This window comes from Balaenoptera ricei, chromosome 5 (genome assembly GCF_028023285.1).
Source record: "Balaenoptera ricei isolate mBalRic1 chromosome 5, mBalRic1.hap2, whole genome shotgun sequence".
Lineage (NCBI taxonomy): Eukaryota > Metazoa > Chordata > Mammalia > Artiodactyla > Balaenopteridae > Balaenoptera > Balaenoptera ricei.
Genome location: NC_082643.1, coordinates 37,913,346 through 37,938,056, shown reverse-complemented (window position 1 = coordinate 37,938,056; position 24,711 = coordinate 37,913,346). Strand labels below are relative to the sequence as shown.

The window sequence follows — 24,711 nt, the reverse complement described above, 5'->3', positions numbered from 1 at the left end:
CCAAGATAATTTTCTCTCTTTTTTTCATTTGAGCTTTAGAAACATCTTATCTAGTTCTTAAAAAAGGAAGAAAGAAAGGAAGGAGAAGAAGAAAAAAAATCTCATTTTTAGCTTTATTGCAATATCAATACAGTTCTAAATTATCATGGAAATAATTGATACTTTTATTGATTCTTTTTATTTAGGCATAGAGCATGAGTTTTTTTCCAGTTCTTATTTTGTATCCTGATAGTATTATTTGGAATTTTTAATAATATCAATCTTCTTGCTTATTTCTTGTTAAATTTTTCCTTAGATATTTTATCTAGTTGAGTCTGTGTGGTGGAAATTATAAGTGCAATTTTTTTCTTCTGTTATATATTTTAACTGGTTGTTTCTGTAGACGATGGCTATATTGATTTCTAATTAGTAATTTTTATATAACCACCTTACCAATAGCTACTTTCTAATTGATTATTCATTTACCTTTACATAATTACCCTTGCCAAAGTCATTTATTTTTGCAATTTGGAAGTTTTAAGGGCTATTAGAAATGTAAACTTTACTTAAACTTTATTTATTCCAGCCCAATTCAATTTAGTGTCATCAAATCATTATTGAGTGTTTAATATTGTTATGCTAGGGACAATAGCCATAAAAATCAGTTTACAATCTAATGAGGTGGATGCAGCCTGTGTATATACAATTCTAGGTTGCTATAAATGCTATGAAAGAAGTGGAGCTGGCCTCCAGAGCTTGGGTTTTGGTTTTGGAGGAAGCAGGAATCAAGACACAGCCAGAGATGCAGGAGTGTGTGTGAAGGCAATCTAGGCTGAGGGAGCAGCATGTAAAGCAAGAAACACATGTGAGAGATGGGACAATATGGTGCACATTAGGGATATTATGTGATTCAGTTTGGTTAGACTAGAGAGTGCAGGAAATACAATCAAGAGAGAAAAAGTAGCAGTGGTAGGAAGGGACATTTATTATGTTTACATTCACTGTGATGGGATATAGAAAGTCATGGAAGGTTTTTGAGCAGGTGAAAGTAATAATCAGAGCTCCATTTATAGGAAGATGAATCTGTCTGCAATATGACAACTGATATGGAGCAGGAGGTAACTGAAGTGGAGGAAGGGAAATCAGTTAATAGGCAGCATAAACAAGCAGTCTAGACAAGAAAAAAAAGAGTCTTCTCTAGGACATTGGCCATGTAAATAGAAAATAGCAATAAAACAGAAGTGACAGTGAGGGCTTCCCTGGTGGTGCAGTGGTTAAGAATCCACCTACCCAAATTCTATCAAACATTTAGAGAAGAGCTAACACCAATTCTTCTCAAACTCTTCCAAAATACAGCAGAGGGAGGAACACTCCCAAACTCATTCTACGAGACCACCATCACCCTGATACCAAAACCAGACAAAGATGTCATAAAAAAAGAAAACTATAGACCAATATCACTGATGAACATAGATGCAAAAATCCTCAACAAAATACTAGCAAACAGAATCCAACAGCACATTAAAAGGATCATACACCGTGATCAAGTAGGGTTTATCCAGGGAATGCAAGGGTTCTTCAATATACGCAAATCAATCAATGTGATACACCATATTAACAAATTGAAGGAGAAAAACCATATGATCATCTCAATAGATGCAGAGAAAGCTTTTGACAAAATTCAATACCCATTTATGATAAAAACTCTTCAGAAAGTAGGCATAGAGGGAACTTTCCTCAACATACTAAAGGCCATATATGACAAACCCACAGCCAGCATCATTCTCAGTCGTGAAAAACTGAAGCCATTTCCACTAAGATCAGGAAAAAGACAAGGTTGCCCACTCTCACCACTATTATTCAACATATTTTTGGAAGATTTAGCCACAGCAATCAGAGAAGAAAAAGAAATAAAAGGAATCCAAATTGGAAAAGAAGAAGTAAAACTGTCGCTGTTTGCAGATGACATGATACTATACATAGAGAATCCCAAAGATGATACCAGAAAACTACTAGAGGTAATCAATGAATTTCGTAAAGTAGCAGGATAAAAAATTAATGCACAGAAACATCTTGCACTCCTATACAATAACAGTGAAAGATCAGAAAGAGAAATTAAGGAAACAATCCCATTTACCATGGTGACAAAAAGAATAAAATACCTAGGAATAAGCCTAACTTAAGCAGACAAAAGACCTGTATGCAGAAAACTATAGACACTGATGAAAGAAATTAAAGATGATACAAACAGATGGAGAGATATGTTCTTGTTCTTGGATTGGAACAATCAACATTGTGAAAATGACTACACTACCCAAAGCAATCCACAAATTCAATGCAATCCTTATCAAACTACCAACGGCATTTTTCACAGAACTAGAACACAAAATTTCACAATTTGTATGGAAACGCAAGACCCTGAATAGCCAAAACAATCTTGAGAAAGAAAAACAGAGCTGGAGGAATCAGGCTCCTGCACTTCAGACTATACTACAAAGCTACAGTAATTAAGATAGTATGGTACTGGCACAAAAACAGAAATATAGATCAATGGAACAGGATAGAAAGCCCAGACATAAACCCACACACATATGGTCCACCTTATCTTTGATAAAGGAGGCAAGAATATACAACAGAGAAAAGACAGCCACTTCAATAAGCGGTGCTGGGAAAACTGGACAGCTACATGCAGAAGAATGAAATTAGAACACTCCCTAACACCATACACAAAAATAAACTCAAAATGGATTGAAGACCTAAATGTAAGGTCAGACACTATCAAACTTTTAGAGGAAAACATAGGCAGAACACTCTATGACATACATCACAGCAAGATCCTTTTTGACCCACCTCTTAGAGAAATGGAAATAAAAACAAAAATAAGCAAATGGGATCTAATGAAACTTAAAAGCTTTTGCACAGCAAAGGCAACCATAAACAAGACGAAAAGACAACCCTCAGAATGGGAGAAAATATTTGGAAATGAATCAACGGACAAAGGATTAATCTCCAAAATATAAAAAAAACAAGCAACCCAATCCAAAAATGGGCAGAAGACCTAAACAGATATTTCTCCAAAGAAGATATACAGATTGCCAACAAACACATGAAAGGATGCTCAACATCACTAATCATTAGAGAAATGCAAATCAAAACTACAATCAGGTATCACCTCACTCTGGTCAGAATGGTCATCATCAAAAAATCTACAAACAAACAGTAGATGCTGGAGAGGGTGTGGAGAAAAGGGAACCCTCTTGCACTGTTGGTGGGAATGTAAATTGATACAGCCACTATGGAGAACAATATGGAGGTTCCTTAAAAAACTAAAAATAGAACTACCATATGACACAGTAATCCCACTACTGGGCATATACCCTGAGAAAACCATAATTCAAAAAGAGTCATGTACCACAATGTTCATTGCAGCTCTATTTACAATAGCCAGGACATGGAAGAAACCTAAGTGTCCATTGACAGATGAATGGATAAAGAAGATGTGGCACATATATACAATGGAATATTACTCAGCCATAAAAAGAAATGAAATTGAGATTTTTGTAGTGAGGTGGATGGACCTAGAGACTGTCATACAGAGTGAAGTAAGTCAGAAAGATAAAAACAAATACTGTATGCTAACACATATATATGGAATCTAAAAAAAAAAAAAATGGTTCTGAAGAACCTAGGGGCAGGACAGGAATAAAGATGCAGACGTAGAGAATGGACTTGAGGACATGGGGAGGGGGAAGGGTAAGCTGGGCTGAAGTGAGAGAGTGGCCTGGACATATATACACTACAAAATGTAAAATAGATAGCTAGTGGGAAGCAGCCTCATAGCACATGGAGATCAGCTCGGTGCTTTGTGTCCACCTAGAGGGGTGGGATAAGGAGGGTGTGAGGGAGACGCAAGAGGGAGAAGATATGGGGATATATGTTTATGTAAAGCTGATTCACTTTGTTATACAGCAGAAACTAACACACCATTGCAAAGCAATTATACTCCAATAAAGATGTTAAAAAGAAAAAAAAAGAATCAGACTGCCAATGCAGGGGACACGGGTTCGAACCCTGGTCTGGGAAGATCCCACATGCCGCGGAGCAACTAAACCCGTGTGCCACAACTACAGAGTCTGAGCTCTAGAGCCTGCAAGCCACAACTACTGAGCCCTCGTGCCACAACTACTGAAGCCCGTGTGTCTAGAGCCAGTGCTCTGCAACACTACAGAGAGAAGCCACTGCAATGAGAAGACTGCACACCACAGTGAAGAGTAGCCCCCACTCACCACAACTAGAGAAAGCCCGTGTGCAACAACGAAGACTCAATGCAGCCAAAAATAAATAAATAAAATGAATAAATTTATAAAAAAAAAGAAATGACAGTGAGAAAATAGTTTTAATAATAAGCTTCAACAACTGATGAGATGAATAAGCAAGGAGGATGACTGTGAGGCTTTAATTGGCTGGTGGTTGGTGATGTGATTGGCAATGATTGGTAAGTCAGAGAGGATAACTGTTAAGGAGGAAGGAGAAGGCAACAAATCTGGTTTTGATGTACTCATTTTGTTATAATAATTATTGATTATTTACTGAGTAGGAACATTTATCTTTGTTTCAAGTCAAAACAAGTATTCCTTTGTAAAGATTTAGGATTAAACATTGAAGTATTAGTATTTCTTTCAATTTAGATGTATTTCTCCCACTAAATATTTAATCAAAATTTGCAGTAAGCTTGCTTTCAGAGAATGAAATGAGGGATATTAAAAGTAGGGGTAATGATACTGCATAATTGTAAATTATCAATAGGAGATGATGATAAACATGTTGTCCCAATATACAAGGAAGCTCTAGGGGCAGAGTGAAAAGGACAGCTCCCGCTTAATATTTCATTTTGCACCCTTTCCTTCAGTTATGCTCCCAGTCACATATATGGGATGTGGATTTTCCTAGCCCCTGCCTCCTGTAGCCAGGGTTTCCTCTGTGGTAACGAGATGGAGCCTCAGAGAAAACAAAGTAGGCTCCTGACTTGTATCCCCTCTGCGGCAGGTGTGGTGCCCCACCAGCTGGTGCTTCCAGACAGAGGGAGGAGTTGAGCTCAAAAGCTCACTACACTGTCGATGGGAATGTATTGATAAATTGGTGCAGTCACAGTGGAGAACAGTATGGAGATTCCTTAAGAAACTAAAAATAGAGCTACCATATGATCCTGCAATCCCAATCCTGGGCATATATCTGGAGAAAACCATAATTCGAAAGGATGTATGCCCTCCAATGTTCATTGCAGCACTATTTACAGTAGCCAAGACATGGAAGCAACCTAAGTGTCCATCAACAGATGAATGGATAAAGAAGCTGTGTGGTATCTACACAATGGAATATTACTCAGCCATAAAAAAATGAAATAATGCCATTTGCAGCAACATAGGTGGACCTAGAGATTATCATACTAAGTGAAGTAAGTTAGACAGAGAAAGACGAATATCATATGGTATCACGTTTGTGTGGAATCTAAAAAAATGGTACAAATGAACTTATTTACAAAGCAGAAATAGACTCAAAGACATAGAAAACAAACTTATGGTTACCAAAGGGGATGGGGTGGGGGAAAGATAAATTAGGAGTTTGGAATTAACATATACACACTACTATATGTAAAATAGATAATGAATAAGGACCTACTGTATAGCATAGGGAGTTATATTCAATATCTTGTAATAACCTGTAATGAGAAAAGAATCTGAAAAAGTGTATATATATATATATATATATATATATATATATATATATACACACACATATATATATATATATATAACTGAATTACTTTGCTGTACACCTGAAACAACATTGTCAATTAACTATACTTCAATTAAAAAAAAAAAAGGTTAACAAAATAAAAGAAATAAAATGAGGTGGGGCATGTGTCCTTAGGCTACCATCTGGGAAAAAAAGCCCACTGCAAACTGAGAGCCTATGAAAATAGTCAATAGATAGGTGAAGGGGGTCCAAAGTTACAGACTTCCAGCTATAAAATAAGTCCAGGGGATATAATGTACAGCATGGGGATTATAGTTAATAGTACCATATTGCATATTTGAAAGTTGCTAAGAGGGTAGATCTTAAAAGTTCTCATCACACACACAAAAAAAGTTTTTTGTAACTATGTGTGCTGACAGATGTTAACTAGACTTATTGTGGTGATCATTTCATAATATATACGAATATCAAATCATGTTGCACAGTTGAAACTAATATAATGTTATATGTTAATTATATTTCAATTTAAAAAAAAAAGAAAAAGAAAATGGCCAACACAGTGGGGCAGGAATACATTTCCAGTGTCATTCATTCCTGGCAAGAGTGACGTGCTGAGACCTGGTGGAAGGCAAAGCCTCCACCTGCCATAGGCACAGGTTAAAAGTAATGATGTTCCTTCATCGCAGGTCTAAGAAAGGACTTGCGGTAATTTGGTGTATTTGAGTTATGGTACCAGGCTCCGTCTTAAGGTTGGGGAGGTTTGTTCTGGCCGAGGTCAGCTGTGTGTTTGTTCTCTCTGCCTGTACTGGAAGCTGTTGCAACACGCAGCCTCCCCGGCCCCCTCCCTCCTCATCGCAACGGCTAATGCTTCACTAGCCTTTGCAGAAGAGTTGGCTTCTCAGGAGAAGGGTTGAGCTGGGCCAGAAAGGAGGAGCTTAGACCTGTGTGCAAAACCTGGGAACCTGACTAAACATTAGTCCGGGGCCAGGATGAGGACAAAGAGACTGGAAAGACATCCCGCCCCCCTGGTAAGAAAGCCCCGTGATCAGCTCCAGCCACTGGCGGTCCTGCCATCCTCGGAGCTTAAATAAAGGGACAATTGGAGCCGAGATGTCACAGTTCTGACCCTTCAGGCTTGGACCACTGGGCACCCCTGACACCATGAGTTGGTCCTCGCACCCCCGGAATTTAATCCTCTGCTTCTACACTCTTTCATTGCTCTCTTCAACATGCCTGGCAGTAAGTGTGATGTTTACAAAACGTATTTGTTTTAAACGGAAAGCTTAAAAATAAGAAAATATATGATAAACTAGTGAAATGTCTGTATTTTCCTCCTCTAGCATATTGCTACCCGAGACAACTGCTGCATCTTAGATGAAAGATTTGTAAGTAGTTTTAATGTTTCTCGCTGTGTTTGCACTGGACGTGGGCAGAGAAATAAAAGAAATTCTCTCTCAAATACCATTTGGCAGTTTAGACTTTTTTTTTTAAACGTAGTCTAGGTTTTACCTATTTTGATTAGTAGATCTTATGTAGCTTTTTATCAGGATTTTTAATCACTCTATTATTGTATTTTCAGGGTAGTTATTGCCCAACTACCTGTGGAATTGCAGATTTCCTGTCTACTTACCAAACCAGTGTAGACAAGGATCTACAGAATTTGGAAGGAATCTTACGTCAAGTTGAGAACAAGACATCAGAAGCCAGAGAGTTGGTCAAAGCAATCCAGATCAGCTACCGCTCTGATGGACCAGCAAAGCCAAGTGAGAATCTAACCACCACTGACTGAGAACTTCATCTGTGAAGTTCTTTTGCTGTTATTTCAGTGGTTCTGTTTGTTTACGTATTTTTATGTCTCTGATCCCATGTTACAGATGGGATAGACAGTGCTACCAAGATTTCCAAGAAAATGTTGGAAGAAATTATGAAATACGAAACATTGATTTCAACACATGAATCAACAGTTCGGTAAGAATTTTTTGTTTCAATTTGCTCTCCAAACACTGAGCTAGTGTTTACTCAATATTCCAAGCTTCAGTAGAAGAAATCTTTTTATTTTTTTCTACTTGTAATATCTAATTGACATGATGCCTGACCATCTTGAACACAGTGGAGATAGGAGTATTTAGGCAATATGAGTTGTATTGGATTGTAATTGCTTTTTAATAATGATGTGGAAAAAAATTAATCATGTGGGAGAAAGATGTTTTAGGTGTCTTCAAATGCTTTATGACCGTATTTACCAAAATGTTTCCCCTCACCCCCATTTGTCTTACAAGGTAAATTCAAACTGATGGGAATATGGGTGTTGAAAATAAAATTCTTTTTATAAGAATGTCAACAAATGTGTGGTGAGGAATTTGTAAGCAGAGACATAGGAAGGATCTTGGCTGCAAAAGTAAATTATATTGAAGGCAGAACAGAAAAAATGTGTTTTAAGAGATAAGTGTAACAAACATTGTAAAGCTACCTGTTGATCATGGAACCTGCAATTACATATTCTCCTCCCTTCTCTTGAAAGTAAAATGTCTCTGTTAACTTCCCAGGGACTCGTAGACTTTCTGAACATAGGGCCTCAGATACAGTTTTAGTTTCTTCCTCAATTTTTTTCCTAAATTGTTCTCAAAGTAGTATAAGAAATTGAGATAAATGGTGGCTGAGGAAAAGTGGCCCAGGAGGGATTTATCCTCTTTTTGATATCAGAGAGCTATTATTATTATTGTTATTGTGATATTATTAGCATTATGATTTACATTATCATTGCCCATCATTGAAGTTGAAGGAGACTACAGTGCAGAAATTTTCTAAGGTGCAGTAGAGAAAAACGTAGTCAAATAGTTTGTCTATCCTGTACCTCAAAGAAAGAGATGACAGTCTATGCACTGTAGATAGTTTTCTATCATTTCTGAATATGTACAAGCAACCCTGTGAGAAACAACAAAAGCAGGATTTTTCACTTCCCCCAGCCTTTTTCTGAAGCTATGTAAATAGAAACATTAAGAAGAAAGGGAAAATGTCTGTTATTTTATTTTAGGTAAGGTAGTGCCCCAGATACTTTTCCTATGTAAGTTATAAGATTGAAGTCCACAAACAGATCCTCAGTAAATCCACAAGTGAAAAGGAATAATGCTTCAGCACATGTGAATTTTAGAACAGGGCCTTTCCTTCCCTAATAATATTGTCCCAAGAATAATCACCAGATGGTCTTCCTATTAATCAGGCTCATCACTTGTGTACATCATTATCTGCTGCCCTTTATGCAAAAGATAAAATTCAGAAAGGCCACTTAACAATGATACTGTTTATTGGCAAGGACCTTGTTATTTTCTTTTCCAAAAAGCTTAGAATTTTAATTCACCTCAATTTATTTATTAACAGCATTTTACACTTTTTCCAAGAATGGAGTAATTTATCAGGAAATAATTCTTGAGAAAATAAGGTGGTATTTTTAAAAGAATATACAAAACTATTCCTCTAAAAGGAATACTCTGTTATCTTATTATTTTGCTTGTAGATTTTTGCAGGAAATATATAATTCAAATAATCAAAAAATCATTAACCTGAAACAGAAAGTGGTCCAGCTGGAAGCAAAGTGTCAGGAACCTTGTCAAGATACAGTGAAAATACATGATACAACTGGGAAAGGTAAGTGAAAGTTTTATATTGGGATTAAGTTCATCAAAGCAAATATAAAAAGTAAAGGAGATTGTATGTATTGGAATGTATACAAATACATTGGAAAATGTCTAGCTATTAAATCTGAACAGTTTGCTTAGACTTTTCTTGAGTGGCTGAAAAAAATACTTTGAAAGGAATAATCATGTGAGAAGTAAGAAAATACTTCTCAGGAAATGAATAGTTTACGACATGTTAAAAATTTCATTTTCAAGACTGGAACAGTCTTACCTGGATTTCAAATCCCCACAATAATTTCTTCTTTTTCAGATTGTCAAGACATTGCCAATAAGGGGGCCAGAGAGAGTGGCCTTTACTTTATCAAACCTCTGAAAGCTAAGCAGCAGTTCTTAGTCTACTGTGAAATTGATGGGTCTGGAAATGGATGGACTGTGTTTCAGAAGGTATTTTTTCCCACATCGTGTGTATTTAATAGACACCTAATTGTTCTGCTATATGCCTGATACGTTACCAAGCACCTTGTGAACATTAACTCAATTAACACTCACAACTTCCCTTTGTGGTAGTTTTTGCCTTCTTATCCCTATTTACAGAGGAGGAAACAGGCACAAGAGGCTGAGTATCAATAACTTGCCCAAAGTCACATAACTAATAAGTAACAGAGAAAGGATATAGTCTGGTTTCAATCTGTGCTGTGACTCTCTACCATGCTGGCCCTGCTGTTGTAGATTCATGATGGCACATAATCACAATATCATAGTGACAAAGAACTCGAAGAGACCTCTCTTGACAGGTACATCAAGACCTAGGGCTGCCCATCACAAGAAGATGATGTCACCCAGAGGATACACTTAGGCTGTTCCAAGACCAGGACCCTCTATTGCCTTTGCCAGCCCCAGGCACCCACTGCAAATCCTCTTGCATTCTGTTTACCTTTGACCACTGTTACAACTAATCCTGAAGGGGCCACTCAGAGCCAGTGAGTGATGGGAGCTCTGGCTGGTAGACACAGATTGAGCAGTAGGTTGACCTTTCTACCATCAGTACAAGAATCAGCAACATCAAGCTGGTGTTCTGGAGTCTTCTAGGAGTCTTTTTAAAACTACTACTAGTTTATAATTTATCATGTGCTGTGCCAGTTGCTCTTTTAAGTACTTTTACATTCTCTGGTGTAATCCCTGCAACAACCCTAAGAAGTAAGCATCATTATTCCTACTTGATAGGTGAGAAAACTGAAGCAGCTAGCCCAGGGTCACTTAGTAAATGATGAAATCATATCCTCCATATTTTGTACAAAATGTTTATATTTTTTTTATGTGCACTGATAATCCACTCTCTCCTTTTGCCCGTGCAATCGTGTAATTAGAGGCTTGATGGCAGTGTGGATTTCAAGAAAAACTGGATTCAATATAAAGAAGGGTTTGGACATCTGTCTCCTACTGGAAACACAGAATTTTGGCTGGGAAATGAGAAGATTCATTTGATAAGCACACAGTCTACCATCCCATATGTATTAAGAGTGCAGTTGGAGGACTGGAATGGCAGAACCAGGTACTATTAGAAAGGACTTTTAACTTTTTGCCATAGAGACAGTCTGGAGTATGCACTTTCCAGCTCTCAACAGAACAGTGAGGAAAACAGTCTGACAGATGTGAAGAGAACATCCAACTATGTTCCCCAGAAGTCAGTTTGGTTCTTGGGCAGTCCAAGATGCTAGGTCCTATTTAGGCAGGATCTAAGTGTTCTGGTACAATCCACTTACCCTGGAACCATACAAAATAATAGCTAGTATTTCCTGAGCATTTAATATGTACCATAAATTGAACATGAAATTATAATTTAATCTAATCCAAATAACTGTTTCATGAGGCAAGAACTACTATTAATCCCATTTTACAGATTAACATTTCCACGGTCGCATCGCTGGTATATGGTAAAGGTTGGATTTAAACTCAGGTAGTTTAACTCTACAACCCATCCTCTTAGTGATTATCCTTGTTGAAGAGTGAATCTAGCTTCTTCAGATTTCCCAGTGCTTTAATGACCATTCAGTCAGTCAAATCCAGGAGCTACTTTAAAATCAAACCAGCTGGCTTCTTTGGTGAGCTAGAGCTGTCTGGGCACTTTGAGTGTTGTATGCCTAATTAAAATTCAAAACAATATCCAACCCTCTTGTTATGTCTATGGCATGATGAAATATAGTCTGTGCCCAAATACGTATTTTTACTTTTTTAAGTTTTTAACCAGAAAGTGTAATACCATAGTCAATAGACCTCCTATGAGAACATCTCCTATATCCCAAGTCCTAGAGATCAGGGAAGCTAAATGTTTTCTGGAAATCTCTGTTCATGCACCAAAGCCCATTCTTCCCTGCACTCCATAGATTTCTGGCCCTCATTCACAACTTTTTTCCAGGGGAGAATCTCTCTCTGATCCTATAGCTCATGTTTTGTGGGCCATACAGGGAACTTCTTTTATGTGATGCTTGAGGAAACCCTCCTTCTTGTCACTGCCACACTGCCTTGGGAAAGAAAAACCCCTTTAGGACTTCACACTTTAGATGGTATGAGTGGCTAATGGAACTGTAGCTCCTTCAGGTTTGCTGCATTGTTTGTCACTCACTGTCAGAAAGTTAATGTGGTTTATGAGAACTGTGTGTACATGCTACATACTGAGATAAAAGTGGAAAATATGAAATTAGTCAGGTTCATCCACATATCTGGGTTGGATATTAGGATCCTATAGGCAAAAACATTCAGATGGCTGAAATTTTTAGTCTTCCTGGGACTAGAAGCCTTCCTTGAAGGCTTCTAGATCCATCCTGAGTGGTGCTAGTTCCCACATCCATTTTCCCTTGCCAGATTTGCAGAAAATTTTATTCAATGAGCACATTTCAGATGAAGAAGCAAAGTTAGAGATTCCAAACAATTGTCCTATGAAAGAGAGAACTTCTGAGATGCCTTCTGAGGCTCAGGGTCTAAGGTCTTTATTCCCTTCTTTGTAGTACTGCAGACTATGCTACATTCAGGGTGACAGGTGAAAGCGACAAATACCGCATGACATATGCCTACTTCATTGGTGGAGATGCTGGAGATGCGTTTGATGGCTACGATTTTGGCGAGGATACTAGTGACAAGTTTTTCACATCCCACAATGGCATGCAGTTCAGTACCTGGGACAATGACAATGATAAGTTTGAAGGCAACTGTGCTGAACAGGATGGATCTGGTTGGTGGATGAACAAATGTCATGCTGGCCACCTCAATGGAATTTATTACCAAGGTATGGCTTTCTTCCTTAGATGCATGAATTTGTGCATAGTCTATATTTTTATAAAAGGTAATAAATAAATATAAGGAAATGAATAAAGATATTGAGAGCTTATTATATAGTTCTTTATTTTAAACCAGAATTGAATAGTGCTAGCTTATACCTGAAATTGGTCCTTCTACAAGAAATCCAACTGCTGCAAACTATGCAGTGGTATTCATCATGCCTCCATCAGAGTTAATACTTTGGGTTATGGTGTCTCCTCTAGGCTTACCATATATATGATCTGGATGGACTAACATTACCATGTTTATGCTTGTTAACACAGTAGCCTGGTTCAGCTTCCCATGAGCTATGTGTCAAATAGATCCAGTAAGCAGTGAGTAGGTGTCTGGAGGAATTAAGCAAAGAGCAGGGATGTATTGGTGAGGGCAGATGTCCATGAAAGCTTAAGAGGAGAGGAGTCCAGCCTGAAGAGTGTAGACACTTATTTTAGGACAAGAGGAGGGCAAGCTATAGTTTGCTCTAAGACTGGAGTAGTTCTGAGCATTGGTTTTACTTACTGACAAACTATTGTAACTACCCAACAGGTATGCATGGGGAAACCCTCATCCATTAAAATGAGCAATCTTCCCTCCTTAGGGCACTGTTCTAGCCAAGAGGTGACTTGGAATCCTCTTAAAAACTACTTAAACTTACCTTTTGGTTTTCACAATGTTTTTTTTTGAAACCTAACTTAGCTTTGCACCAACAAACCATGTGATTAGAAGAAGCTCTCAGGGAAGCTGCCTGATCCATATGATCCAGAGTAGCCATGTTGATATCTTGTGGTACCCTCCAGTACTAGACCCCGACAATCCCTTACAAAATCACATGAAATTTAGTGTCCAGGAACGAGGTGAAGGCACTTCAGCCTAGCCTCCACTTTATAATGGAGATGTAAAATAACATTCCAGAACCGCTTTCTAGAGCTCCTCGTATTTTCCAGTAAAATTGTGTTTTTCAGATGACCTGAGATCATCTGATGAGGAATTATGACCTGTTTTCAGAAAGTTGGTCCATAATAACTGAATCCAGGATGGCTAAACTTAGGGAGAGAGACCAATTGGGGAAATTTGGGGTTCTAAGCCTGTTAGCAGTGAATACATTTAAAGTATGGATGTGACCAGAAAGCACAACACAGCTGTAAGAGTTTGTTTAATAATAAGTTTATGTCAATTGTAAATGGAGAATTTAGGAGTCTTTAAGGATATTTTCAGTTAGTAGATAACACTGTAAAATCTGATGTATATGACAATGGACTTCATAATAGACAGTTCTTTATAGACTTTCTGAGGGGAAGAGATTCAAGAGCAGTGATATGTGCATCTACAATTTGTTTTAGGTGGCACTTACTCAAAAACATCTACTCCTGATGGTTATGATAATGGCATTATTTGGGCCACTTGGAAATCCCGGTGGTATTCAATGAAGAAAACCACCATGAAATTAATCCCATATAACAGAATCGCCATTGGAGAAGGACAGCAACACCACCTTGGGGGAGCCAAACAGGTCAGACCAGAACACTATGTTGAAATAGAATATGACTAAGTCATTTTACCCTGAGGATTAGCTGTTCACTTCTATTAACCCACAAAGTTTCAGAAACTTTTATGAAATTTTCTTCCCATTTTCTCTTACTGTATTTATTAATTTTAAGTCTTTTATTAAGAATAGTTAGCCTTGAATGGCAATTAAAACTCACTTTGCACTGTATTCCCAAATTACTGAATGCAGAATTATTTAAAATTTGTTTATTTAATGAGATAATAATATTTTAGCTTATTTCCTAAATATGTAATAAAATCATTGTGATAGTTTGCATTTTAATGATCACACGTCATTGTGTCTTGGTGATTTTTTAAATTATTTCTTAAATATTTTAGTATATACTAATATAATAGGAACAAACTCTAGCATTTCAAATGACTAAATATTTTTTCCATATTTATAACCCCTAAATCATTCATCTTTAATTATTCTTTTAAATGGATATAATTATATCTTTTTAATACATTTTTTGCTTTGGTCATAGGCTGGAGACGTATAAAAGACCATTTCAAAAGTGATTTACTTATGAAATGACTCTATCTAAAAAGAAAAATATAATATTTTTCCTATGGGACAATGGACTTGCAAAGCCTCACTTCATTTTAAGAGTAAAAAGAACCCATGTTGAAAACTCCACTAACAGTTTTATGCTGGTTGTAATTTATCTACACACCATTTCAATAAACATTTTGTTTCCTAAGACTAGATAAATGGTACATTTTATTGACCATTAAAAACCATCACTTTCCTTCAATTTAATAATTACAGTTGGACAATCATCAGTAGTTGCTCAGTGTTCACTTTATGCTAAACATTGTACCTGACTCTTGGGAAGTTATGAAGGAAATAGAAATCATGGCTTTTGCCCTCCAGGGGTTATAAGACAAATACAGAAAAATACAGTAACCCAAAATGACAAAATTTGATATAAAAACATAAATACATGTCACAATCACATAACTCAGGTTCATAGTACCCCAGTGCAGCTGGAGACATTAGGCTGTTTGGGGATTCTCCCAGCAAATCCTTTTAGCTCCGGGCTCCTGTGGCCATATGTGGGCACTTGGAGAGGATTACAACTCAGAACAGAGAGCTCCAGGGAACAATCTGCTCAGCCCCTCACTGCTGAACAAGTTGAGCAGAATGAAGCCATTATTGCAGTAGCCAGAGATCAGGAATCACCAACTTTCTGTAAGGAATAGCTGCATTTACATTAGTTGGCATAAAGTTGAACATGAAAAGTAATTGACTAATTTTATGGGGTCATGGGGGGAGATCTGGTTGTTCTGAAGTCCTGAGCATTGGCTTTGTATTCTCTTCCTTTTCACAATTTCTTTCCTCTTTCGCTTCCTTGTTCTCATAAGTCCTGATTTTAAAAACATCCTATTGAGGAGATAAAAACCAGTAAGTCAACTTCTAGGTATACAGCCAAATACTTGTGAGGCTTTGGGAAAATAGCAACATTGATTCATTGTCTGTAGCACTCATTCATTCATGTATGCATGAGGCATTCATTCAACTAACATTTATTGACTTCCTTCATTGTACTAGCCCCTGTGCTGGGTATATAGCACATAGTAGCATCCTCCTTTCTCCCAGTACTGTTCCATTCCGTCCAGTTCTCAAGTTCCAAAAAACCAGCAATAAGTCTTCCTTATTCCTCCCTCCCCATATCCTCAAGCCTGTCAAATCCACCTCCTAAATATTTATTATATTCATTTACTTCTCTATGCCAACTGCCACCGTTCTAATTGGAATATATATCTCTTGCCAGGATAATGGCAAATGCCTCCTTCCTGTTTTCCATCTTGCTTCCAGCCTTACCTGTTCCCACCTCATCATGTTCCAAACCGCTTCTAAATTCAGCATGCATATAGTCTACCCTTTGAGAATCTATAAAATCCTTTGGGTGAGCAATTTGATCATAGGCAGGATGAGTTATGTAAATATTCATAAGTTTAAATGCAGTAATATCACTCTAGTGATTTATCCCAAGAAAATTATTTTTGAAAAAGAAAATAGCTCTATATAGAAATATAGATAATATTTAAATATTAAATAAATATTTAATAGCAGTGGGAAATTTAGAAAATATTTAACAGTGGAAAAATGGACAAGCAAGGTGGTTTATTAGTACAATGGAAGAGAATGCAATGATTACATAATAAGTATAATATCTCTGTATGAGCATAGAAACATTTACTAAATAATATGTGAAATTTTAAGATGAAAAACAATTCTACAATGATAAGTATGGAAAAGTATATATGCATATACTTTTGAACAAAATGTAATCTTGACATACATGCATTATTTGTATATGTTTGTTCTCCCCAATCGATTTATAAAATTTAATAAAAATACTAAATAAAATAAATATAAACAAGTCCAAAAGTTTCTGATTTTTCCCATGATCACTTTTCCAATGCTTCTTCTAAAATATCAATTATAACATTCTTTCAAAAACATTTTGGAGGCCCCTGTTTTTGTGGGTGTCCAGAGTACATATATGTTGGGTAATTCAGGATTGATTAGTGGGAAGGGACTTCTAACTTTCTCCTTCTATACCTCTGCATTGTTTGATTTGTTATAATGAGTATGTTATTAGTTTTGTAGTTAATTTAAAACCCAATTAGGTAGAGATAAAAAGGTGAATTTAAATTTTTTACTTGTTTAGTTATTAATATTCAATGGTGAACATTGAAGGGTTATAGCTTAAGAAATGAAGCAAGATATATACTTCCACACTCAATTGGATCGTGTCTCCACAAATAAAATAGAAATGAAAGGATTATCTTGACAAATCAACTTTTAAAAATTTACTTTTAAGTGAAACAAAGAGTTTGGAGCCTCCTAGCGACAGATTACTTTTCTGCACAGCTCAAATCACAGATAACTATTACCCAACCCTTCCCTTCACTTTCCGGGCACACAAAACTCAGGTCACTGCAAAATAGGGCAGCTAAGTACAAAACAGATGTGCATGGTCACACACTTTGAAAAACCCACAGAGGGAAGTTTCCAAAAAGGAGAGTACTGGTACAGATGCACCTATACTATGACTTCAGGTCATGAACTACAGGGCAGAGTTCTTTAATCAGCAGACAGGAACAGTCATTTATTGGACAATATCAAGATTTTTAAATATACCTCTGAAGTGCTATAGCTTTTTTTCAATTCTTTGTTATATTTAGTAGTTTGGCTTTAAAGATCATGTTTCAGATTTGTGGGTAGGCTGAAAGTGAGTGGGAAGTGAAAACGTGTAAGTATAGACAGCATATTTGAGAATTTACAAGGTCTAAAATTCTTAACTCTGAACAGCATAAACTAAGCCAAGTTATACATAGTATGTATCTTTGTAGATATAAATTCAGATGATCGAAGTGAAAAACAAAATACACATTTAACCCTGGGGAAAATTAATCTACTGATGATTTCTTATCAGTTTGATGTAGCTCAGAAAGAATGGGGAAAAAAAGAGTTAAAGATAATAAGATGAGTTAAAGTAGATGGAAAATACTAAGTTGATGATAAAGAGACCAAGAGTGTGGGAAAGACTGTTTCATATACCTTTTCCGTGTGTGTGTGTGTGTGTGTGTCTGTGTGTGTGTGTCCCAGAGACAGAAGTTAAATTAGTCATACTTCTAGCACACCATTCTCATTCATCTGTGCTGGGTCACTCTGATTCCTCCCTTTAATCCCTTAATAATCAACCATTGTAATAGATTTGATGCATGTTTATTTGTACATATTCTTATAAATCATGGGTGTTTCTCAGAATGCTGATCCACAAATTTTTTGTTAGTCAGCATTATAACTAAAAAAATTGAGAATTAGCATGTAGAAACATTTTTCCTATATTATGTATGTGATGATTGTATTTATTCAAATGTAATTATATGTCTTTGGAATCTAATAATTAAAAAATTGACCTACATTTTTGCTTTTTTACATTTTATTTCACTAGAAACTATTTTTATTGCATTTTATAAGCTAATAGGTCTGTGACTGATTAGAAATTTAATAAAACTGGTCCTTTAGAACAAACACTTTGAGAAACACTACTAAGGTCTTCATTGTATTTATTACTTTTTCCATTCAGCACAGTTAAGATCTACCCACAATCTGAGTATTTTGTAACTTCCTGTGATCTCCTTTTGAACTGAAGACTTAAAAAGTGAATATTATTTGGCTCCAAAGCTTGTGCTTTTTAAAACTGTATTTTTAATTAACATCTAAGTTCATTTCATTATGGTCAAAGAACATAATTTTGATGATACTGGTTCTTGAGAGACAGTTCACAAATTACTTTGGGACATAGGAATTATCAGAGAATTAATTAACCCCATAAAAGTGTACATAAATCATAACCACTCTCCAATAATGATCTGCATCCAAGAAGAGTATTAATATTTTTTTTCCTTTAAGAAGGAAAATGAACTAAAGATAGATAGTGATTGGCCTTGTAAACATGAGCTTTGGCCCAAATGACCTTGTAGCCATGGCCCGTTATGAGCATCAATAATAGGTTTGACCACTGACTTGTAGAACACACCTTTGTAGCAGGTTTGAAAGCCTTTTGGGAAGGCTGGCTGGTGAAATTTCAAGCTCTTGTTCATCTCAGTTTCATTGGGAAATATTTGAAAGTCCAAATGGATAAATTCAGATCATGACATTTAATCAGGTCTTCAACTGGCTCAAAACTGTCTTTTCCAAATCCCAAATCCAGTATTCTTGACCCTCTCTCCCATTTCCCCGATCTTCACCCAGGTTTGCTTCTGCTGGTAACTTAAAAGCATGGAGTAACCTGAGGTAGATGGGAATCCTTCCTAAATAAATCTGAATGTTGACTCTCCCTAAATAAACAGAGTAGGGCAGATTCCATTCTGTGATGAAAGTGGCCTCTTTCGAACCCTCAGGGACAAATAGGTAAAGTGTGACTTAGAAAAAAAATGATCTAACATTTAAGAGACCTTGGACTGGAAATGTTTTCCTTCCTAAATCACTCTTTTTATATCACAAAGCTATGGGAAGGGTCAAATGAGATCACATATGAAATTGCTCCAGAGACAAAAACAAAACTGAATTGTTTTTTGCTGTTAAGATTGGTATTGCTGCATGAGATTTGAATCTAATGTCAGTTAAGTTTGGAAACATAATTTTAAAACTTTAATTTTTTGGCTTTTATATTTTAATAAATTTTAAATTTCAGAATACATTTTAATTTGCAGAAAAGAAAATACAGAGTTCCCTACCCCTGTCACCCAGTTCCTCTAATGTTAACATCTGACATTACCATGGCTCATTTGTCAAAACTTAAGAAACCAACCCTAGTAGTCACTCTTTTCTAACTTCCATGCTTTATTCAGATTTCATCAGTTTTTACACTAATGTCCTTTTTCTGTTCAAGGATCCCATCCAGGATACATTACATTTAGTTGTCATATCTCCTTAGTCAGCTTTGGTAACAATTTCTTAGTCTTTCCCTGTTGTTCATGAACTTGACTGTTTAGAGTATATTCTGGTGGACTGGTCAAGTATGTGTAAAATGCCCCTCAATTTGGGTTTCTGTTCTGTTATGCTCAATAATTTTTTGTTGAATTTTATCTAAGCAAAATTTTACCAAAATGCCTTCTTTAAATTGCCTTGGTTTTACTATAGAATGGCCTGTTAAAAATAGGTTTCAAGAAGAATCACAGAGAATTAAATGGATCTTGATAATTAAATTACCCCATAATTTTCACACAATTCCTTGCTGTGGAAAGTCTAAATACCTCACAGATACTATTTCCCCAGATCTCAATGCATCCCTATTAAATAAATACCAACTGATAGATCATGTTTGCTAATCTTTAATAGAAGAACCACAATGAAATCGACAGTGTGCCAAATTAAATGGATTTAAGCTGTATGACGGTGGAATGAATTCATGTTGTTGATATTAATACATCACTTGATTATTCATCTGCATAATGGTTTTACTTTTCAAGAAAGGATTTATACTTTAATACACATTCAACAAAGAATTTGATAATTCCAGTAAAATTTAGCAAAGCACATTATAAGTAAAATTAATTTATCTTGAAAAACGAATTATTTAATTGATAATGCAGTTAAAAACCAAAGGAAATAAAGCAGTGGCAAAAACTCAAGGACCTCACCTTCACCTCTCTTTCTCTCACACACACTCATCACACATACATACATACATACATACATACATCACACACACACATAACGACTTAGTGGAAATGATTAAAAGTGCTTAAGTAAAAGACCATGAAAATCATGCATAAAAACAAAAAAGAGAATGATCATTCTATTGTTGGAATATTACAGAATTTAATTCCAAAAATGTTAAAAAATTATTCAATTAAATGGCTACTCATCTGGGAACAGTTTTATTACAAGAAATAAAGTAGATTTCTTTCCTGAATAAAGAGATTAAAGAGAAATACAATGTGATAGAATCAAGAACCATCAAGAAAAACTCTTTTTTTCCTTCCTCACTTTCATAAGTGTAGTTCAGAATTATTTCTGTGTATTTAAGGAAATTCCCAACTTCTTTCTACAACTATAACTTCCAGGAAAACCATCTGCCGTCAGAGTACTGATGAGTTCTGAAAGTAAAAGTCCCATTAGTTCCTCTCAGATCGATCATCATACTATCCCATTCACCTTTCACAATAAGCAGATTGGTTAAAAACAAATTTCTGCAATACTCTTGAAATGCAGGAGACAAGGAGAGAAAATAATATACACAAAGCTAAGGAGCCTTGCCAGTGTTTTCCAATAAATCCTTTATAGATCCGTCACTGCTGTCCAAACCTGAGGCAGAGGCTCTGAAAGAGTAGTATAAGGGCCAGAATCTCCTATATTTTTATAATTCAGGCATTTCGAAATTTAGAAATTAATTGTGGTACTTTCCAGTTGTACACTTAATATTATTTTAACAAAATATTTCCTGTTAAGGTACCATTATCTTCTTGTTATTAGGAGAATAATAAATTTATAGATTCATACAGATTTTTATGCTAAAAGACTTACAATTAGTATTTTTTCAAAAGCATCTTTCATTTTTAGGCTTGAATTAAATCTGATATTTTAAGGAACATTTTACACAAAATGTGACAGAAAACAATGCAGAAACGGTATTTCAGCCTCTACTCTGTGCTCTAAAAGTACTTTGAACTTACCTCACAGAATTTTTTTCATTGTTTTATATCAGATTAAACCATATGAAATTGCAGACATTCATCATTTTGATCTACAAAAATGGCAATTTTATATGGTTTAACTTCTTAGCTGCACATGTATTTATTTGCTCCCCAACTGTAAGCAACTTGAACGTACAAGGCTATACATTATTTGCCTTTCTATCTCAAGAACATGGCATGCAGGACTGACAAATAGTAGACATACAATAAATGTTTGTTATATTCAAACCAATGAATAAGTAAGTGAACTGGCCTCAGAATTCAATACATTTAAAATAAATTGGTAAAGAAAGGGATGTTCTTTTACTTTCCTGGGATGTAGCCCCCAGAAAGACAAATACCCCATTCAAAAGAAAGCTGAGGGTTGTTTTATTTTATTTTGTTTTGCTTGTATTTTAAAGTTATGTTTACACAGTGGCAAATATTTAAATGACTGGCTATGTATTTTACTCTCATGTATAAATTTTGGTGCATAGATACAGTTTAAAAGTGAAACATAATTACAGCTATAGAATTTCTATTCTTTTTACATACACTATACATCATACAAATAAAATCTATTCCAGTGCTGCCCAATGTGATGGCATAACAAATATGTGAATCCCTGAGTTTAAATACTTATAATTTGTGAGAAATTATATTAATTTCAAAGGATAAATGAATGAAACATTCCTCTCATTAGAGCTAAGGAAAATAGGATATAGTCATCTGTGGGAAAAATGCAATACACAGTGGTTTTGGTCTAAGAAACTGGAAATTTCTTAATTTTTTCCCACTTTTACACTTGTAAAGTTATCCTTATTGTCACATGATTTTAAACAATGATACTCCTATATATTGTACAACACAGGAATATAGCCAATATTTTATAATAAGTGTAAATGAACTATAATCTTTAAAAATTGTGAATCACTATGTTGTATACCTGAAACTTATATAATATTGTTCATCAACTATACCTCAATAAAAAAATGATATTCCTTGCATTATTTGTTGCCTATTCACCTGCATGGCTTTCTGTCTAAACAAAACCTACTTCTCCATAGCTGATAATAAGGCTTGCTTGTGAGGTAAAGAGCCCAGCCTGGTGCTCATTCCTGCAGTGCTAGGCCCAAAGAGAGCCCCAAAGGTGCCTGGTTAGGGAATTGTGGCACTGGAGAGATAACATAGGAACTTTCAATTTAGGGGCATTGGAATATTCTAGGGACCATTTCTGGAGCTTGTAATGTGTATATCGAACATGTTATATAGCCTCACATTTTATGTAATCCTCACAACAACACTGCAAGATAAATATTGTCATCTCTACACTGCAAGATAATTATTGTCATCTCTATCTTACAGATAAGCAAGCTGGTTCAGAGAATTTTGTTTGTCCATGTCACTCAGCTAGGATGCAGATCTCACTCTCTACAAAGCCCACTGTCCTTCCACCACACTGTGCTGCCACTGTGACAGCCTTCTATCACTCCAACAAATACTTACTGGTACTTACCCTATGCCTGGCATTGTACTAGACAGTGTGCCTCGGCTTCAGGAAACTTAGTGTGGAAGAGACAAAAAATAAACAAATACTTTTCCATGTATACTGTCCAGTAGTGATAAAGTAAAATGAGTGAAAACCAACTCAGGTTAAAAGAATAGCATGAGGGTGGCTGCCCTTCAGGTAGGGTGGTCAAAGGAGGCATTTCTGAAGAGGTGCTATCTGAGCAGAACCCTGGATGAAGGAAGGGAGTGAGACATGCAGATACTTGAAGGAGCCATGGAACAGCAAGGATCGTGCCACAGGTGGTACCTTGGAAAAGCCCAGACATGGCACCAGAGTGCTGGCATTCAGTCACACTGGTTTCTGTTAACTTACTTTTAATCAGATTATGTCCAACCAAGTCACCTGAAGCTCACCAGATTACTTTCTGGGAACTTCTTCCATATACCATGTTTACCCCTAAGAAAGGCACTTCCTGTGGGCAGAGGAAAACATCTGGGGAAGTCAGTCTCGGATCCTATACATTCCTGGCATTTTGCTAGTTCAACCACTGTGGACAAGTGTAACCCAGCTTTCCATGGAGTCATTGCCCTTCATAACCTGCATAAGACTCTAGAGTTCTCTCTGAGCTCCAAAGCTGCTTCAAAAAAGCCACATCAGAGGTGAGCTTGATCAGACAAAGAACCTTCCATGGAGCAAGCAGTGTAGGAGGGTGCTGCCTTGTACCAGGCTCTCACCCATTTACAGCAAGCTTCACATTCCCACAGAGCCCTGAGACAGGGCTCAATTTCATAACAGTGTAATCCGCTCATGCTTTCTTGCTCAATGAAGCCTCACACCTTTTGGGGAGAATATAAAGACCATTAAAATATGTCAGTTCTCAAGTTTATGATCTAGTGGAAGAGATGGACAATGTTCCTGCAGTAATAAATGTCATGAGTGGTACATAGTCTAAAGAAGTATGAAAGAACAAGAGATTGCTTTCAATTGGAGACATGAAATCAGGTACTATGTAAAGTGTCCAGCAAAGTCCCCAGCACTTAGTAAACACTCAATACATTTTGGCTGTTATACTATGATCAGGATTGGCTTCACATAGGAAGCAGCATTTGAGACAAGGTAGGATTGGCAGACATATTACAGGATGCCCAGTTAAATATGCATTTCAGATAAACAATAGCAACACATTTTTAGTATGAATAGGTCTGAATATTGCACAGGACAAACTTACTCTAAAATATATTTGCTGTTTATCTGACATTCAAATTTAACATTCAAATTTAACTGGTTTTTTATTTGCTAAATCTGGCAACTCTTAGACAAGAAAATTTGATATGGAGATGAAGATCAGGGAAAATAAATTAGCTTGTCCAAAGGTACAGAAACTGGAAAGAAATAATAATTGTTATTGGAGAACATAAAGTGCCATGAAAATGCTCTTTCGTTCCAGTTTCTGTACCTTTGGATATGTGGCAATCTCAGGGCTTTACAAGGATTAACTCATTTATTCTTCATAAAAACATGTGTGATAGGTTATTACTATCCCCATTTTAAAAATGAGGAATCTGGGGTATAAAGAGGTAAAGTAATTTGTCCAAAAGCAGAGCTGGGAAATGGTGTAGCTGGGAGTATGAACCTAGGATGTTTGGCTCCTGGAGCTGCTTGTTTTAACCATTCTGGATAGAGGAAGCTTACTGAAGGCTTTCAGGATCAGCTCATCACCACAGTCAGTCAAAAGTCAGATCAACCAATTCCTGCATAAAGTGAAATCTC

The 24,711-nt window shown here is 36.2% G+C and overlaps 1 protein-coding gene across 2 annotated transcripts; it reads left to right on the top strand.

Annotated features, from left to right (window-relative positions):
* Positions 1-6,875: 6,875 nt before the first annotated feature.
* FGG (fibrinogen gamma chain) lies at positions 6,876-14,896 on the top strand. 2 transcript variants are annotated; one of them, XM_059923959.1, is made up of 10 exons: positions 6,876-6,975; positions 7,077-7,121; positions 7,316-7,499; positions 7,611-7,704; positions 9,251-9,381; positions 9,682-9,815; positions 10,739-10,923; positions 12,377-12,654; positions 14,027-14,196; positions 14,720-14,896. In XM_059923959.1, the coding sequence occupies exons 1-10, from the start codon at positions 6,898-6,900 to the stop codon at positions 14,732-14,734; spliced, it is 1,314 nt and encodes a 437-aa protein (XP_059779942.1). In that variant the 5' UTR covers positions 6,876-6,897; the 3' UTR covers positions 14,735-14,896. The 2 variants fall into 2 exon arrangements, with proteins under 2 accessions (XP_059779942.1, XP_059779941.1); XM_059923958.1 differs by lacking the exon at positions 14,720-14,896 and having other exon boundaries at positions 14,027-14,383.
* Positions 14,897-24,711: the final 9,815 nt, after the last annotated feature.